Consider the following 12,923-nt stretch of genomic DNA (forward strand, 5'->3'; position numbering starts at 1 on the left):
GCGTAGATTTATCATAACCCTATTCAGATGTAATGAAAGCACCTGCAGTTGTACAGAAACCATGAGTGTTCTGCTTTTTAGGAAAAAAATGATGATTTTTCTCTCTTTCCATTCCAATGTAAAGGACGAGGAAGGAGAGAGGCTGGTGGAGTGGTTTTTGGCCCAGTTTTTCTCAGCTGCTCAAGCTGCTCTGGTTTATGTGCACGGAGATTTTCAGTGAGGGCTAGAAATATTGCAAACTACATGCCTGTTTTAATTAACTCCTCCTGAACTAGGGGAGCATCTCTATCCCAAAGAGCCTCACCAGCATGTATGCTTCTGCCATTAGAAAGTTAACTACGCAAATCTGATTTGTGGAACATTCTCTGTTGCCGGAATGTTTGGTGTGTCCCCTCCCCTCTCACCTCTATCAACTTCTCTGAAGCGTCTGAAACCCAGTTGGAAAATCCCAGCCAGTCGTGTCCTTGTTGAGCAACATGATCTTAAACAGACATCAGTACCTCTTTAGGGGCCCTATTCTCTTACTTGAAGATCCTAATCTTCACCAAACACTAACTTTAGGGCTGATGTAGCTATTTTCGGTTACAGCTTCTTAAAATTAGCTAATTGGGAATCACAGCCTTTGACATTAACAGAACAAATTAACTGAATCAGAGTGTGTTTTTCCTGGCAACAGCCGACTCTGGCATTATTTCACTCATTTGTCTTCTCCCCTTTCCTTGGACTAGGCTATTTTGCAACGGTCAAAAGGGGATAAGGGTAGGAGGAAGGGTCTCTATCCAAGGAAAAGCAAACTTCATTTACCTCATCATCCAGTCTTCTATTTAAAAAAAATTTTTTTTTTGAAAAATAGAAGTCCTTTCTTTTAACCACACCTGTCACCAAGTCTGATGGTGTCTTTTAAAAATGACAAAAGTGAATCAGAGGAAAGGACTTAGCTTTTACTCCAGCTCATTCACATGACAGAAACACAGCATGGAAACCAAGAAATGCTCCACAGAAAGACTCTCTGGTGAGGCCCATGGTGAAACTGGGGTCCCTGCACTGCAGAGACAACCCTGGAATAGCATCAAGAGATTATCCCAGGGCCTCCCACTTATGCTCCTTCCATGACTTACGAAGTTTCCCTGACTTTACATGCACACTTTGAGAGTCTCATCACAGCCCCACATTCTCAGTAATTTACTACTCAACCAATCATGGCAAGAGGTACATCAGTTTCTCTACGTGAAGAGACAATCCATGCACTCATGTTCTTTTTTTTACAGAGGTAAAAGCCATTTGGTTCTCTACAGTTTAGCTTAATCTGGTTTTAAATGTTTGACCCTGATGCTCTTCTGTACCATATCTCTTTTACGTATTTTATATGTTGATTTAATTGACAGTTAACACAGAATCCCTTTCACCTAGAGATAAGGTCTCCCTGTTTTGTTTTCAGCCAGTCCCCCGAATTTTGAGTAAGAGCAAACCCATGATTCTTATGAGTGTGTCTTTGCATCCCTAATATCAAGGTTTGGTGCCATGAAGGACGAAGCTGCCGAGCCTTGAAGTTGTGGGCTCAGGGTTCACGGACAGTTAAGCGACTTGTGGGACTAGCCTGTCTGACTCCCCAGCAGTCATGTACTGGAAACACCCTGACTTACTTCCTCCTCAACAGCCCTCTAAGAGTACGACTTCTTTTAGCAGCTGAGTGTCTTTGGACAAGTGATGAATTCATCTTGTGATTTCTGATTTCAGCCATGAGCTTTCTATTTTCCTCGACATCCTTCTCCTTTAAAGAACAAATAAATAAAAATATGATTAGGTGTTCTGATTTTTCAGGGAACAGTTTTTATATTTAGCAACTGGATTTAAAAGTCAAGCAAGGATTTTTACAAAGTATAATTGCTGAGAATAGAAACAACTTTGAGGCGTTCTTTCTGACTCTTAATATTTAAGGCATCTCATGAGGCTACTATGTAACAAAATTAGTTACAGAAACCCCAAATGTAATTAATAATTTGTTGCAGGTTTAACATGAGTTGTCACGATGCTTAACATATTGTAATGAAAATGGGAATTTGGCCACAAGATGCTCACTAAAGAAAAGCGTCCAATTTAATCTGAGCCCCACAATTAGATATTTCATCAAAATCATTCAAATGCCACAGTGATTCTGGTTGTAACATAATAATTCACTGAAGTGAATCAATGGTTAATGTCAAAGGTTTTCATTCTTCAGGTCTTGGTTTCATTCTGGTTCAAGTGGAAGTAAAATTAGCCTGGTGGTTTCCTTCTTGGGTATAGCAAACTTGAGTCTACTTTATACAAACATCTGCCTCCCGCCACAGTCCAGAATGACTGGCAGTCTGTTTAGGCAAAGCCCAGGAATTTGGGAGCTTTGCAGATGTGTCAAGGTAGATTTCAGATTGCCTTTCAGTTTTCAATGTGCCCCTTATCTCACTTTTCCAAACTTCTGATGGTGCAGGAGGGTACAAGAAAACGGAAAATAAGAAAGGATCTGCATGAGGCAAAGTACAAACAGCAGAAATGCAGACAGGCAGCAGGGCAGTAAATATAACAATATAGCATATACCATACCAGCCCCGTGCTAACTGGCCTTGAGTTAAGGGAACAACTGCTTCCATGTCCCACGACCAAGAATAGCAAATAGCTCTGTCATTGTTCTCGTTTGGCACTCTAAATTGCTAAGCTTCAACAGTGTAGGGAAAGCCTTTCTGAGTTTCAGGGTACCTAATCCTGCCCCTGGTTCCACCTGATTGAGGAAGACAGCCAAGACGGGAGTCTGGCACAAGAGCCACTGACCAGTGAAAAACGCACGGCCAATAATTGTTATTCTTCCTGCAGCCACTCAGCAGCAAACTGTCACCAGTTGGAATCTGCTGAATGTTCCTATATATAAGTTGATGTCAGCTCAGAGAAAAGAATTCTACCCAGTGTAAGCAGACCCACAGTCTTGCAGACGCACACAAGCTAGTACTTCTGTTTCATCACTGCCCTCTTTTGTCTCCCTCACTGTAAGAAAAGAATGATTTTACAGGGAAAATCTTCATTTTCAGGCAGTTGTGGTCAGATGGCATGTTTTTCAATGACTTGAGAGATTCATGGCACAACATGATCCATGGCTCTTTCACCTCTAAATTTTATATAAGCAGCAAACTCCAAGAATGAGCTGCTGGATGCCTCTTCCTCCCTCTGACTTATCAGCTACGAGGAGAAATTAGAAGTGAAATTTAGCTTACCGGAGCTGCTTTAGCCGATAGCCAGGAAATTAAACATGAAAATGTGAATGCTGCATCTTTCTCTCAGAATGTGCTTTACATGCCTCCCTCCAGCAGAATGAGAAAGGAGCTGAGGATTCAACTGAGGGTTTGACGGCTTTTGTCTGCTTGTCATAACTTTACTGCTGCTTAAACATAGAATTTTTAAATGCACAATGTTAAAACCTTTAGCTTACTCTAGCCAACATATTGTAACCATTGTCCAGGGGAACCTCTGAATCAAAACACATATTTACACCCTTTAGTTGCCAAATGAAATCCACCTGGCTTACCCAATGCTGTTTCCCAAAGAATATTACACTTTTGGTCTGGCCAGTATTTTTAAATGCAGGAGACCAGGGGGCTGGGGTGTTGGAAATGCATTGGGTTTGCAAGAATCTGCATGTGTCCTGATGCCACATTACCGGGATTTAGGTGAAGTTTAGATCATACGGCAACTCTGACCAGAAATAGAATTCCTACAGAGGGCAAAGTCCAAAGCCACAAGGAACTGAGGCAGCCTCATCATGGCACAGTACTTTCTTTTCTTTCTGGCTACTTTTCAGGCGTCAGAGCCACATGATAGGCAAACCTGCAAATAACAAGTGCTCTAATTTCTGAAATTATTTTTTAACCATTCCCATGAACACCAGGAAATGTCCACTCCTGTTTTCCAGTCAAAATTGTCTGCTCACATGAATTCTAGAAAGAACACATTCCATCCAAGGATCAGGAAAAAAATCCTTAATCAAAATGGCAAATAGCAAAATTCTCAATCATTCATGGTCAATGACAAGGCCAGACCGTCTTGATTTTAATTGCTCAGACACGTGGAGAATTCCAAATCTTTGTGACGTCAGCATTTTCCCCCATTGGGATTAGTTTAAACACTGAAAAACAGGATAATACTGTTCTTGCTGCTATTATGGGAACCCAGTAAATATGCAAGTTAATATAAAATTTAGAAATATGCTTCATCCCTTTCCTATTTTTTTTGTTTGTTTTGTTTTGTTTTTTGTAGAAAGGCTAATGAACCAAGTGAGACAGAGAATAAGCTAAAGGCTAGATAACCACCAACTAGATATACCACCACAAGTGAATCCCCAAGCTTCTGCGGCAATGTTGAAAACCAAGAGAAAGGAGACCTCAGGTGGCTTTGAATATGATTTGGAAAATAATCTTATTTTACAATCAAATATGCCAGTTGCCTCCACCATGTAAATACTACCTGTATTAGGTTTCAGATTTTCATGATCAGCCTTATCTAAATTTCAGTGAATTTTGCATTCATCTAGAATGAGACCTTTTATGAGAGTAGGAGACAGGAAAGCCTTTTCCAAGGTATTTTGCAGCCCAAGAACCTAAAATGGAATTATTCCACTTGGGAATGGATAATTATGTAAGATATATTCTGTACCACGTGTATTTTTTTAACTTTGTATTAGGATTACTCTCAAAGCCAGTTTTAAAAGTGAATGAAGTTTTTCCCTCAAATAAATCTCCTAGTCTCGTGTTCAAGGGTCTCCGCCAGAAAGTCTGCACACTGCTTTGCCTTTAGACCACCATTCATGGAGGAAAGCTATAAAAACTGAGGAAAACGCCTACTTATTTTTAAAACAACTAGAATTTCTTCTTGCTTCTTAGTAGTATTGGAAAATATTTTAATAACTAAAATAATAAAACTTCATGTGAGGCCAATTCTACATTAATTATTGCCTCTTGGGGTGGAAAATTAAGGAAACATTAGTAAATGTGTTAACTAGAGAAACCACTGCACTAATTTCCCTGCATGTATCTGGGTCTAAGGTCACAATAAAATCCATACTGTACATAGCCCTTAAAAGAAAGCAAACTCACAGTTTTAGCTCTAACAATAGTAGTATCAGAATACTCAGGACTGAAATTAATGGACCATAAAAATCCCTGTGATTCATCAGTAGAATTTGATTAACCTACTTAAATGCTCTACAGTTCAGTTTAGGGATCTGTAATGAGGGTTGTTGATATGATTGCTTGATTTGTTTTAATATTTCAAACACTCTACCCCATTACCATCTTAATACTCGAAAACTAATGAGTATTTGAAAACTCATTTTAAAGCACCGTATCTTTGAATAAACATGTTGAAATCGTGTTTCTTGCTTTTGCTTAAAACTTTGGTGTGTGATTGATGCCACCTTGTAGATTTCCCTCTTTTTTTTTTTACTGTACTCGCCTCCTTCAACCCGGGACCTTTTCTATTTGATATATAGTGTTTATCCAGTCTTCTAGGTGTGTGGACAACACATGGGGCACTCATACCAATGACCATTGTTACTGTGTTGTTCCCTTCCCTGTAGAGCAAGAAGTCTCAGCAAAATATTCTTGATGGTCCCAAGGAATCTTTGCAATTTACAAATACTTTCACAGTCTCCGGAGACTCTTCAGGTTTCTGTCAAAATGATATCATTTTTATCATTAGAGTTAACTTTTCTATTTTTGTCTATAGATTTCATACCACTTATTAAAGTGCATTTTGAGGTACAAAAATATGAAGCTAGAATAAGGAAGGTAGCACTGACCGTTGTCTCCAGTCCAGAAAGCAATGTTAAATCGGCAAGGCAAGGTTTTAGGACATTCTTTTTACTGCATTCTCATTGCACTCCTGCTTTGTACCCCAGTCCTTCTGATTCCCCTTGTCTGTCAGTTGGGCCCTACACCCAGTTATACAGGACAGTCTTCCTTTGGTTACTTCTGTCTGACACCTGCCTTCTAGCTGTGTTTGGCAGGCCAGCAGGATGAGGTAATAATCAGAAGAAAATGTTCTGGTTCTTTGGCCTCATCCATGTACAACATTATTCAAAACAGTTTTCTGTGAGTGAGAATAGAGTTGCTTTGAGGTCCCTTGGTCTAACATTCTGTGGTGATGTGGAGGAACAAAACTGTAAACTTTTTTGATCCCTTCTAGAATAGTGGAAATATAAATTATACCTGCCTTTGTCCATCCTCTCACTGATGTTTACAGACAGATATATGTAGAAATGAGAGCCTTTCATTTGTAAACATTCTGGCTTTACTCTCTCCAAGTCCAGCCATCTTCTTAAGCACAGCTCCCGTGGTCGTTACAGTCGTGTTTTCCTAGAAGCATATTTTGTGAACTATTTCTCCAAGATGATGGCAGTTTTTGTAAGCCAGATGCCTAAAAGACATATGGTTTTCATAGATTTTTCCGTCTAGACTCGCTTTATTTAGTGACTTTCGGTCTGAATTGGTCCAGTTAAATTTTCTGTAGGAGCTTGTATAAAATTTTTAAACGTGGGCATACCACTAAGGTGTAAAACAAAAAGTTTGACTTCTTGTTGGCGAGCGATTAAAAGGGATTGGTTGAAACTTTCCTTCAGGTTAAGTAATTCTGATCATACTGTACGCCCACTCGTCTATTCCTCTCCCACAACACTGTCCAAAATGGAAAGGCTTACCCTAAAAATCCGGTAACTGTTAAATTCATATACTTCTCACTGTTTTCCTGAGTAAATTTTTTGTATTCCAGTTGATGTATGTGAGTGTGTTAGAAAGCTCTGATTCTTTCTGCAGACTCTTTACATGGCCCAGGGGACATATGATTCCTTGCCCTTTTAGCACCAGTTTTTACAAACACAGCATTTCCCTCATTTTAAAAAAACACCCAACAAGCCACTGAGTAAAGGAGACGAACATACAGGAGTTTTTGTAGTGCCTTCGAACACCAATGAAAAATTTCATTCTAAAATGCGGTTTTTGAGCCGGCATCAAAGACTCATTTAGCAACAATATGACACTTCAAGAGAAAAAGAATAACTTCTAGACTTGCCCAGAAAGCAGCCTTTTGCTCCCTCTTTTGTAAGAGCTAACACCGCAGATCCGTTCCCAGTTTAACTGCATCAGGACGAGGAGACTTGTGGAAGGGAGAAAATGTGGGCCGTTCTGTCTCCACCAGTATCATCACTTGGCTTCGCACTAAGCATTTAATTGGACTCGGTCACATATTTGTTCACTGACATGGCAGCTTGCAAGGCACACCACCTCTCTGTTTTTCTGTTTGCTTTCAACTTTTTTGTTTTTAAAATTTGAACTCTAAGGCATGTTAGAGCTCCTCCTGCTGGAATTTTTTTTTTTTTAATCACTGGGATTCTAATTAGTAAACAGTAACTCGTCTCCATTTTCTCCACTCTGACTGATACGAGTGACCGGAAAAATACCACATGGTGCATTTAAAACTGGCCTTTTAATTCACCGGGTATCACAGGTCAGGCAGAAATGAAACAATGGCACAACGTAAATCTTCTGTAAGTCTTCAAATTCCCTGTGCTCAGTTTTTTCTTGTTGTTGTTCTTACAAAAATAAGAGGAATTGGAAAGTTAACTTTTGCATCAGTATTCCTAATTACATATTTACCCTCTTTGAGATAAGGCCTCAAGTCAGATATCATGCCCGAAAGCTTCTTGCTCTCTATCAGAAAGGGGCAAAAGGTCTTTTCCACCTTTCCAAAGCAGAAATGAATTTTACACTTTCTTATAGAGATCCAGTGTTGCCTTTTCCCTCCCCATCCTTGCTTGTTTTGCTTCTTCTCCCTGACTTGAGATGACAAAGGAATATGCATCTCAGAAGTAGAAGTTTGCCTCTCCCAGTAGCTAGTCCTTAGCACCTCCTTCCCAACTTCTCCTCCTTCCCCCAGATGTCTGAGTTGGCCAACCCCTTCCCCTGGTGCCTGGGGTGGGAGTGAGGGGAAGGGCAGGGAGAAGAGGACAGAAGAAGATGAAGAGGGTTAGAAATAGTTTTACCCCAGCTACCATCAATGGGAGTAGGTTTCTACATACAGCATGTAAGTTCTTAGATCTCTTTGGGCATTTCTTGAAAAAGAGAGAGAAGGGAGGAAGGGAAGGAGGGGGAGAGAGAGACAGAGAGAGAGAAAGTCTTCCGAGGGGACACTGCCTAACTTCTTTCAATAGCCATGTGTGTGTAAATCTCTTTAAAAGCCACATCCTCTCTCTCTATGTAGTTTTCTCATCACTGTATTCCTCTTACCTTCTGCTTCTCTGCATACCTTTTAGTCTTTTTCTCTACCCAACTTATCTGTCGTCAGTGATACAGTACAGAAGCTAAAATATAAAAATTAATCTCAGAAGTAATGCTTTTTAGGAATCATATTTTAAAACAACTAAAAGCCCTCCAAAAGTTATTTGTTTTATGAATTAGGACTTGGAGCAAAACAAGTAATTTTGCCACTTGTGCTAAAGAATATGACAATACTTGATTTCTCAAACTGACAGTACTTTTTCTAGCTTTTTTTCCCTTCATACATACTATCTCCTATTCCTGGAATGCCAGTCCCCTCAACTTGTTTTGTTTTCTTCAAGTCCTTCCAATCCTCCAACCTCTTTCCATCCCCAGGCTAAGACTCCAGGTGTCCCTGAAACTCTTGAGGCATAATCCTGCCGTAGCACTTACCCAACTGTGGACACTGTTTACTTGTCTCTCTTCCCAGCTCAAGTAGAAACTCCTGGGCAGCGACTGTCTTTACTTCTGTACCTCTAACTCTTAATACAGCACCTAGCACATAAACAGGGCTTATTGAGGTAATGAAAGAAAACAAAATGTGTTGATGTTTGGTGTTTAATCAAAGTTTATTTTTAGAATTAGCCCAATATTTAGTGTATTTTAAGGAACAATTTAAACACACTTTCTCTCTTGTTCTGTTCTGTTGAAAACCTTGCCTGGCTAATTCTTTTTACGGCTCATAAACTGAGCAGATTTAATGTGGGTAAATCATCCCTTAAGCTGCCTTTTTGCTGCAGCCACAGAAGTGGGTTTATCAGTACCATCCTTACGGGTGAAATCCAAGTCAGATATTTAAAATAAAGTAAGGAAAGTGTGGCAAGGTAGGTTATATTAGCACTTATCTCAGAGACTAAGTTATACAGTATACTATATGTTTGCATCATCAAATAAAAACTGTGGACTGTTTTTCTCCTTATGTTCTTATTTCAAAGTCTATCAATTGATTCATACTTTCCCAATAGCATACATTATAAAATCGTGGGTTCATTTTCACAGGGGAAAGAAATGCTGGCTCTAAAATGTAGCAAGAATCATATTAGAGAATTTTTTGAATCCTTTAAATGGACTCCAAGTTCTCTGTTCTTTCCAACATCTACTGTAAACTATTCTTGGACAGTATCGGCTTATTCTGTTACTAAAGCTAAAAGGCCAAAAATACGCTGGATAGCATCCTATAGTATTTTTGATAATAAATTACAAAATATTATCTTCCATGTGGACAAAATCATGACTGTTTATAGCATTTTTCTGAACTTATTAGCCTTAGATTTTTTAGATGTGTAAAACCTGTTTTTTGAATAAATGCTCAAATCAAGAAGCAAAGCACAACACAATGCTGAAATTTAAAATGCTGTGTCCCATAACCTGTTCTCTTAGAGCAGACATTAGCAAGAGGAAGTCCTGGGTCATAGTTAGTTACCTTTCCATTTCACCGGGAGGTGTGCTCCTGTCTGATTTATCCTTGGGGATGTTCACTCATTCATGTTCTTGAACTTCTGGTTGGGACACTGCCCCCTGCAGGTGCTGTGGAAGGCTGCAGGCAGGGTAAGGAGTAATCTCAGGTTTTAGGAAAGTTTATAACGTTGTTCAGATGCCTTAAACTTTGAAAAATGATGCAAGGATTAAATAATTCAAAAGGGTCGTGGAGAAGAAAGGCGTTTCAGTTCCTGGGAAGGAGATACTATGGGCATCTCCCAACTCAACTGATTCTGACGCCACCAGAGCCATTTTTGCCTGGAGCCACTCTAGAGCCGAACGCAGCAGAGTGCACTGTGGGAGGCTCTCTTCACAATTTTAGAAAACTCAGAAGCAGTTTTTGCTTTTTTTCTCTTTTGTTTTCTAAGAAATTCGTCCAATGTAGCCCTCAAAAAGGAGGTGCCTTACTTCTTGTGCTTAGGTAGAGAAAAACCTTCATTTTGGGGGGGGGGGATCTGTTTCATCAATAAAATTAAAAAGTTGTGCAACGGCTTCCCTGGTGGCCCAGTGGCTGAGAATCCGCCTGCTGATGCAGGGGACATGGGTTCGTGCCCCGGTCTGGGAAGATCCCACATGCCGCAGAGTGGCTGGGCCCGTGAGCCATGGCCGCTGGGCCTGCGCGTCCGGAGCCTGTGCTCCGCAGCGGGAGAGGCCACAACAGTGAGAGGCCCGCGTACCGCCAAAAAAAATAAATAAAGATGTGCAAGTTGGTATTAGATTCTCATGGCTCCTAGTAACCTGAGATGTATAACTCTCTCCTGATCCTAAATGCAATTATCTGTAAATTAAATTTTGAGACAGTTATATCTTAAAGCTTCACCTATATCTAATAAGTAGAACTTACAGTATAAATGAAGCCTATTGCATATCCTTTTTTTATGCAAATAACTATCCTCTTAGGCAGATAGCATTCCCCTAGAAGTATCAATCTTTGAATATTTTTTTGAGGGTTTTCCTTTTTTTTTTTTTTTTTTTTTTTTAAATTTGGGTCCACCTAGCTAACTAGGTTGGATTTCAATCATACCCTCTCCAAAGATGAGAGTTTGGAATGCATGGTTAGATGTGCTTAGTTTCTATACCTACTGCCATTTTCATGAGCAAATACAAGCTTCCCTAAACAAGTAGTTATTCTTCTGGTGATGACTAACAAGAAAACTACCATAGCATAATATCTTTGTCTTTATAAAATAAACCTAAAACTGACCCATGCTTGAGTCTAATTTCCAAAGGTATCAAAGTATTTCTACAACCATTTCTTCATCTTTCTTAAGATTTTTTTCCAGCACTTTCTCTTTTTGCTTTTACTTTACCTGGCAAGTGAAATGAATTGCTAATGAAGCAAGGACAAAATCATTTATTATGTCTTAGAACAGTTTTCAAAGCACAATCCCAGGACCAGCAGCATCAGCATAATCTGGGAACTTGCTAGAAATATCTCACCCCTTTAAAAATTCTGTGTGGGACCTAGAAACCTGTGTTTTAACAAGTCCTCTGGGGAATTCTGATGCACTGTCCAGTTTGAGGACCATAGCCTTAGAACATGCCAACATAACTGCCCAATAGAAAGAATCCTGGCCTGGGAGTCATGATATCTTGTTTTAAGCACAGGAAAGGACAGAGCCTGAGCTACATAGACCCAGGCTGGCTCACATACTTGCCAGATAGATAAATCCCACTTCCCATCTTGAAGAGGAATAAGGGCAGGGGCAGAAAGACCAAGCCATTTCAGTAATCAGTGTTATGCTGATTACCAGGAAGCAGGGAGCTAGAAGAAAGGTAGCTTCCATCCTCACCCCCATTCTGATGCACCCCTGTTAAGACAGTCTCCCGTCATGAATACCGAGAACCAGTTAACCCAAAGAAGAGCAGATGAGAATTTAGTTCTTCCATTCTTAGAAGAGAATCGAACAAAACAATAAGACAGCTGACCATTCTTCTCTCTTATCAGTGTAGCCAGTTGCTCCCCCACCATGCGTCCCACCCCAAGTGACCGTTTGACTTTCTTACAAAATTTGTCATTGTCCAAAATACTGCAAACGGTCCATCCCTACAGCTACAAATGCAACGTCAAGTATTACATCTTTCCCTTTGATTTGGAAGCAGAAACATAGCTTTTCTATCGTAACCATGAGCCACCCACACACAACAGTGTTTCAATAAACACTAAGTGATGCAAGATGCTCCATTGCAATGTAATGGGTAACTTAATGAAGCCCATCACTGCACAAAGTAACAGAGGAAAATTTGGTACAAAACAAATAACTCTGCTTGGCCCAAAATAAACTGTCTTATGAGGTGAATGTCTTTGGAAACTCTGAATGGTTAGGACCTAGACCAATGAAATGAACCTTAACAGTAAACCTTAAATGTTTTTCTGGTGTTGAAGTTGGCAAACATCTTAGCATTACTTATTAAGAAAATTCACACTGAACAACTTAATGCTTCTCTTGAATTGCTTTCTATAGAGATTATTGGGGGATTATTGTTTTAGAAATAAGATGATGCTCATTTCTTCCAGTAGGGTTGACAGACTTTTTTTTATAAGTAAATTATTTATATATAAATAGTGAAGAAGTTAGTAATCATAAGCTTTCATAATCTATGACACTGACACATTAAAAAAAACACAACAAAACACCAAAACACTGTAATCTTTACTTAAACATTCTAAGACCGAGACAGTGAAGCATTTGAACACACTTTTTAGGGTTGTTTTTTATTCCCTGAAATAATGGCCAGTTATGCTATTGTAGTTACCTAAGCAAGCTGTTGTAATTACCATCAGTCAAGGGTTGACACACTCTAGGATTTTTAATTACTCAGTACGTATATGGGTTACTTTAACCTGAAACCAAGCATATTTTAAAGATGTTATAATTATTTTAAGAGAACATGATGGAAATTTTATCTTTCTTTTTCTTTTTATCATTAATTCACCACACAGGTGTGCAGTGCCTAGTCAATGCCTTAGGGACTCCGTTAAAGTGCTCATAATGGGGGGCTTCCCTAGTGGCGCAGTGGTTGGGAGTGCGCCTGCAAAGGCAGGGGACGCGGGTTCCGGCCCTGGTCCGGGAAGATCCCACGTGCTGCGAAGCAGCTGCGCCAGTGCGC

At 39.7% G+C, this 12,923-nt stretch overlaps 1 protein-coding gene across 2 annotated transcripts in view; it reads left to right on the forward strand.

The window, feature by feature from the left end:
* DNM3 (dynamin 3) overlaps positions 1 to 1,724 on the forward strand; it is a 544,460-nt gene extending 542,736 nt beyond the window's left edge. Inside the window, exon 20 of one of the 2 annotated variants that reach the window (XM_060009515.1) lies at positions 1,512 to 1,724. In XM_060009515.1, the coding sequence (XP_059865498.1) occupies positions 1,512 to 1,724 (213 nt within the window). The remainder of the gene's footprint in view (positions 1 to 1,511) is intronic. The other variant, XM_060009525.1, reaches the window with a different exon arrangement.
* The last annotated feature ends 11,199 nt before the right edge of the window (positions 1,725 to 12,923 follow it).

Source organism: Delphinus delphis, chromosome 1 (genome assembly GCF_949987515.2).
Source record: "Delphinus delphis chromosome 1, mDelDel1.2, whole genome shotgun sequence".
NCBI lineage: Eukaryota > Metazoa > Chordata > Mammalia > Artiodactyla > Delphinidae > Delphinus > Delphinus delphis.